At 52.6% G+C, this 6,847-nt stretch overlaps 1 protein-coding gene across 1 annotated transcript; it reads right to left on the reverse strand.

The window, feature by feature from the left end:
- Positions 1-26: 26 nt before the first annotated feature.
- si:dkey-156n14.3 (zinc finger protein ZXDC) lies at positions 27-6,603 on the reverse strand. Its single transcript, XM_010894983.5, has 10 exons — positions 4,417-6,603; positions 3,989-4,141; positions 3,800-3,878; positions 3,572-3,702; positions 3,319-3,489; positions 2,496-3,223; positions 2,325-2,409; positions 2,022-2,188; positions 1,582-1,683; positions 27-1,027 (listed from the first exon to the last, which is right to left on the reverse strand). Exons 1-10 carry the CDS (start codon positions 6,515-6,517, stop codon positions 941-943), a joined length of 3,804 nt encoding a protein of 1,267 aa, XP_010893285.2. The 5' UTR covers positions 6,518-6,603; the 3' UTR covers positions 27-940.
- Positions 6,604-6,847: the final 244 nt, after the last annotated feature.

A 6,847-nucleotide genomic window follows, 5' to 3' on the forward strand; every position in this document is an offset into this window, starting at 1 on the left:
CACAAAGAGGCTTCTGGCACTGGATGTACAATCAGGCTCCGTTCCTTTATTTAAGCTTCCGGCATTTGTTCTCTGACTTTTTTTATTTAAATTTTTTTTTAAACAAAAGCTAATAAATAACAAGTAGATGAAAGTCGTCACATACAGATAAGCATTACAGATACAAACACATGGACTGACCTCTCTCTCAACATGGAATGCTCACATCCCATTCCTCCTAACACAGCCATAAAAAAATACATCTGCCCCCCTGGCCGCCTCGAGCACAAAAAGTACAAACAAATGGGAAGCATATGCCTAATGGTTCGGCGAGTACAGTACACGGAGTCTGTAAAAGGCATTGTGGACAGTTGAACGTGGCACCGTGTCAAGAGACTGACGAGACCTCAGTCTGACTGGAGAGACTAACTGCATGTGCAAAACAACAGTGCCTGTTTAAAAGACAGCCATCTTCCTCGCAATCGTGATTGTGGTACAAACAGGATTTCAGAAATACAGTACAAAAGGCTGAGGGAAAAAAAGCCCCAAAATGTAACCCCTTTAACGTATCATTCAATTCATCCCAAGGTGCACTTGCTTCAGAGTCTCCACACGCATTGACCCCACCCCCCACCCCACCCATGTCCTTTCTTTTCTCACTGTTTTAGACTTTCTCTAGCAGGAGGGTGTCTTGACTTCCTGTCACCAAACGTCCTATTTTCCACAGGTCTCTGTGTAAACGTGTGTGGGGAAGAGCTCACACCTCGGCGGGGGGAGGGGTTGAAGTTGACAGCCGGGACTCAGTCTCCTGTCCTGTGTAGCACCCAGATCATCAGAGCCCCCCTCCCCCCCAGGGTCTTTTGTAGAGCCCCCTGGTCCCACCAAACTCCTTCTTCCTCTGTGGACCTCCCCCCCCCCCCCCCCTCCCCATGGCTCTGACAAATCCCCCGCTCCCCCCTCCTCACTCCAGGTCCTGCAGGTTGATGGTGCTTCCTGTGAACTGGGAATTGTCAGAGCCATTGTCGTCCTCAGCCATCACGGGAGGTTCCTGAGGAGCAGAGGAAAATGACTGGTTTACTTCCAGCACTTCTGGGCACAGTCTAGCGCACCTCAATCGGTGACACACATAAGAACCGGAGTCAATTTAGTCGGCAAGTGATGAGAAATCATCAGCAACATTCAGTTCCTGAAGGGGACTCCCTATCTACTGTCAATCAGACATTATCATGTGGGCGACTATCTGAGGTCAACTGCAATACATAAATTATGAATTTCAAAGTTATTCTACTATAAACCGTCCTCCATCAATCAAATTATCAATGATCAATATCGGTCCAAAAACATTTCGAAAACTAATGAGCATATATTAGCACCTGGCAACACCAGATACATCTAGATTTTGGGGGCGCAGTGGTCGGCACGCACCTCAACAGGGATTTTTCAGTCGCCTGTCTCAGTGGACAACTCCACTGCCTAGTCAGCCAGGCTAGATGGCCCTGAATAAATCTGTTCTGTAAGACTGTTATTGGTCTTAGCTTTGTAAGAGCAATAATGCAACGCTCATGTTACTGTACAACAAGTGTTTTCACAGGACAAACTCACCTGTAGGATGTTGACTGGCAGGTCCACAGTGAGCTGTGAGTGGGAGCTGGAGGGCTGAGAGCTGAGCTGGAAGGCAAGGTCCCCGTCACTGGCCGGGTCATCCTGACACACACACATTAAATGAAAAATCTCATTACAATCACGATTACACCCCCATTCATTTTTGGCGGCCTCCTTCATCACGCCCGTTTCAGTTGCAGCTAACCTCACTTGTCCTCTGAAGCACATCCTGCCAATTTGCACGCGCGCACGCACGCACGCACGCACACACACACACACACACACTTACTTTTCTTCCCAGTATTCCAATTCTGCATTTACATAAACAGCCCAAGTCGTCATTCATTCCACAAACTGGCATTTTGACCAATTGAGATCAGCTGCGGAAAAAGGCGCCAGATTTCAGCTGCCAGTGTTTGGCGGTCAGTTCACCGTCTCACCTGTAAGAGCTGGATCTGAACGTACTGCGCCCCAGTCACCGGGTCGCGGATCGTCAGCCCTGCGTTAGCTGCGGCAGAACCATCCCCAAAACGCGTGGCAGCCAATGGCGACGCGGCACTGCTGGATATCCCGCCTTTACTCTTCCTCTGAGACAACCCTGAACTTCCTGTGATGAAAAAACAGGTGGGTTTAGTCAGTCTTCACAGGCATTACTCCCACAACTTCAAAAAGATGATTTCAAAATTCTCAAGAACTAGGAAACAAGGAAGTCTCTCCTGTTTGGCCCAGATGGACGTATGTACCTGAACAGGAAGAGGGGGCTCTCTGTTTCCTCTTCTTAGCCAGCTGAATAGCTCTGTAGTCGGTCCGTGCCGAGCCACTACTCTCCTACGGGGCAAACAGGGGAAGACGTGAGCCATGAAAGCCCTGCATTGACTCTAAACAAAACAACAAGACCTGAACTAAATTCAAACCTTAAATGGATTTGGGAAGGCCGAGGCGTGGCCAAGCTTGGGGTCCTTCTGCGGGCTGAATGGGCTGCGGTGACCCGGGAACACAAACTGGGTCAGCACCTTGCCCCCGTCCTGCTGCCCCAGCTCCTCCACGCCACCTAGCCTCTGGCCGCTCCCAACCCGGCCTCCTCCGGACTCCGACACCTCGGCGGGAGACGCAAGGAGCCCCGGGGCCCCGGCCAGGGAGGAGGTCGCGCCGGAGGAGCTGAGGGCCAGGTGGTCAGCGGCGGAGGCGGCGGTCTGCACGGTGAGGGCACCGAGGGAGCCCAGGGCGTCTGGGCTGACCGTCGGCACGCCGTCCAGGTTGAGGGCGCCGCGGAGGGGGACGACGCAACCAACCGCCCCCCGCAGGTGGCCCGTGTCTGACCCCGCGGCCAGAGCGAGTGGGTCCGCAGGGCCTTTGGCTAGGGACGTACTCAGGGCGGTGCTGACCGAGGCCGGGTCTATGGTGAGGATGCCAGAGTTCACCAGCGACAGGTCCATGGTGAAGGTGCCCGTCTGACCGGCGCCGCCCACGGGCACCCGGAGTCTTTGGACAGTGGGACCGGCAGACAACAGGGAGCTGAGGTCCAGGTTGGCCAGCTGGTCCCCACCGCTGGGCCCCGGGCAGGTCCCTGCGGAGACAGTGCCGCTCACCAGCTCGCTGCTCGGGGTCAGGGTGGGCGTGGCCTCCAGCTGGCTCAGAACGTCTGATCGGAAGAGGGAGACGAACCGTCGTTACACGGGCACTGAGGGTGTTTGAGAACATGACACTTGATGAACTCTGTGCGTGTGCGTTTCGTACCAGGGCTGAGATGGTGGTGTTTGAGCATGTGACTCTTCAGACTGCTGCGGGAGGAGAAGTGCTTGCTGCAGCTGGTCACCAGGCACTGAGCCCGGAGGCTGCCCGCGTCCTGCTTGTGCTTCTTCGAGTGTATATACAGGCTGCTCCGCGCTGAGAACTTGGCACTGCAACCTGAAACACAGAAAAAAGAAAACGTCTGCATATTGACCAGACGACGGACTTGAGGCAGATCTCAAAATGACCCCCCCCTTACCATCTACGTGGCACTCAAAGGGCTTGGTGCCCAGGTGGGTGATGCTGTGGCCCTTCAGGTGCTCCGCTCGCGTGAACGACTTGCCGCAGCCCTCCTCTGGGCAGGTGAAGCGCCGGTCGTCGTCGTGCTTCCTGGAACAGTGAGGGCAGTTAGGACGGAAACACTGGACCGGGACTTTGAGCGCCCGAACGCGGCAGGGGCGTGCAGCGGAGCGACGGACGGCGTTACCTTTTGTGTCTCAGTAACTTGGACATGCTGGTGAAGGACCAGCCACAGGCCGCCGAGTCGCAGATGAACGGCCTCTCGCCTGAAAACCAAAGGAGCAGCTTAGTGGAGGCCTAAGCGCCGGGGAAAGGCACCGACATGCCGGGGACAAAACACAACGGACGCCACTCGGCGCCTCCCCCCCCGACGTACCAGTGTGGCTCCGCATGTGGATCTTCAGGCGGCAGGCCTTGTCATAGCGCTTGTCACAGCCCGGGTAGGTGCAGGTGAACTGGCCCGTTTCTCTGAAGTGCGTGCGGTTGTGGGAGAACAGAGCACTGTAGGTGATGAAGGTCTTCTCACAGCCTGAAGAGACGCAGAAAGGCGTAGGGGTTAAAGCACGGACACACTGAGGGGGGGGAGCAACAACCATGCATGAACAGGCAATTCATCCTGAATAACAATTCAAGCCGGAACCGCTAGTTATTTTTACACAAATTGCGTGTGAAAACGTGACCTATGACCATCTCCGCGGGAGCCACCAGAGGTTTCCCAACAAATGTCCGTAACGCCCAGTGGTCCGCGACCGGAGGGTTGGGAAGCCCCAGGTAACAGACCGGACATCAGTCAAGCTGACTCACCTGGAAACTCGCACTTATGCGGCCTCTCGGGTTCGAAATGGGCCCGCTGGTGATTGGTCAGGCGCGTGGCGCTGCGGAAGCGCTCGCTGCAGATCTCGCACACGAAGGCGTTCTCCTGGTCATGCTGCTTCACGTGCGCCTTCAGGTTGTACACGGTGGTGAAGCGCCGGCCGCAGCCCTCCCACTCACACTTGTGCGGCCGCACCTTGTCGTGGGACTGGAGGTGGCGTTTAAGCTTGTAGGAGGTGGTGAAGGCCCAGCCGCAGCCCTCAAACGTGCACCTGAAGGGCCTCTGGTCCTCCGTGTGGTTGAGGAGGTGCATCTTGAGCTTTTGCCTCGTGTCGAAGGCGCCGGGGCAGCCCGGCTGAGGACAGGGGTACGATGTGACTAAGGCACCTTTTTTGGAGAGACCCGAAGCACCGACAAAGCCGACGGCCTGAAAGTCCTCGTCGTCACAGTCGATGGCGGAACCATCCGGGCGCTGGGACCCCAAGTCACTCACCCTCAGGGCACAGGGAGTCCCATTCTCCTGCTTGATGACTGGGCACGAGTCAAACGAGACGCCCAACTCTGACAACGAACAGTCATCAGCGAGAGCCAGTTCGGAGTCACTCACCGACAGACTAAGCCTAGGCTCTTCATGGTGACCAGCCCGAATGACTGCCACATTGCTGATCTTCCCAATGGATTTTGTCCCGCTGTCATAGTTGAGAAGCACAATGTCCTCGTGGTCTTTCATTCCGAGGTGTTCCTTCAAGCCGACCATGCCATCGTCTTTGTGGGGGTAACCTTCTGGGGGTGCAGCTAAAGTCAGTACCCCATTCTCTATGGTTACTATGATGCTTTGGTTGTTTATCATGATGGTTCCAGAGAAGGTCTCATTGCTAGACACGTTGTTCGAGGCCCTATCTGATGGAGGGAGACTCGTACAGGCGTCAGATATAAAGTCCATAGGGTCGTTAATTTCCATGATATCCGTGTTCTCTGAAGTTGAGGCGGCACTATGTTTCGCTTCAGTCTGAGCTCGGTACTGATTAGGCCCCTGACTGTCAATGTTTTCAATGCAAACTTGGTGTCGGCATATATTTTCGCCATACTCGTTTGTCAACGCTGCGTTTTCACTTTGCGCTTCGTAACACATAGACTTGTTGTCATCCGTTAGAGTTGCCTCAACCTCACCATTTGAACTTGAATTTGAATTTAACAAGCTACACAGATGAGCAGTCCTACTCAAGCCTCCTGACGCGAAATTGTTCAAGTTCTCGTCCGATTCAATAAGAACATCGTTGTTTTGAACCTCCATCGAATTACATGGATTGCTTTTGCAATGTTCAAGCTTCTTACCAATTATGGTATCGCCATCTTTAAAGGAATGTCCCGCCCGCTCTCTATTTAAATCATTTCCGTCCTCTTGTACAATGTTGAAAACGACGAACAATTCCTCGGTGTTTTTATTAGCGCTAGCCGTGCTGTTGCTCCCACAGGCCGCCGTGTTCTCACTCGCCAAAGACTGCAACAGGGAGGCGCCGTCTTCATGTCGCTGCCGTAAAACCGGAGGTTGCGGATGCTGTGAATGTTCATCTTCCCCCTCAAAGAACGGCAACGCCATTTGCAATATGCTATCCCCGCTTTCGACATCGTATTTGTAAACCGTCCTCAATAAATCTTGTGTGGATAGTGCGTTCAACTCCCTCCCTTTCAAATTGTTCACGTTACGATGTCCCACGTTTTCTGCTTGGGCTTGAAGTGGGCAATTGTTTTTAACGTTACCGTTCTGCCTGCAGACTGGTAGGCAAACACCGCTGCCATTTTCTGCCAGCAGGCAAAATGGAGATGTCCTCGTCCTATTGTTGTTGTTGTCACTTTGCAGTCCTTGTGATTCCAAGCCCTCATCTGCTTCGCTGTCATTCGAAACAAAACGAGGAAATGTTCCTGTCTTTTTCTTAAACGGAGACGAAGCTGTTCTACGTGGGGCGCCATGTTGATAGTGAATGTTTTGGGCATCAGAAAGCCCCTGGATTTCCATTTTGGTATCCCTGTAGCAGCAGTGAATAAAAGGCCCGCCCTTCACACAAATGTGGAAGGAGATCCGGAAAGCCATTCCACAGTTAAACGTGAAGCGTGAACTAAAATCCCTAGGAATAAATCCTGGGATGGATGATTGTAAACCCACGGACTGGATCTATTTGTAGATTATTTTCAAGTTCACAACCATATTCAAATCATGTGTTATCTTCAGATCATGAGAGGTTTTTCAAAGCCAAAGTTTTGCAGAAAATTTGTTGTGCTCTTAAAAATATATATATATTTACCGATCATTGCATTATTATGGAGAACCAAAAGGTGGCACTATAAGCTAATTTCTGACCAAATGATTCCACAGACAATAAGAACAAGATTTTAACATTTTAGAAAGCCAGTCAATCAAAAG

Source organism: Esox lucius, chromosome 17 (assembly GCF_011004845.1).
Source record: "Esox lucius isolate fEsoLuc1 chromosome 17, fEsoLuc1.pri, whole genome shotgun sequence".
In the NCBI taxonomy this organism is placed as follows: domain Eukaryota; kingdom Metazoa; phylum Chordata; class Actinopteri; order Esociformes; family Esocidae; genus Esox; species Esox lucius.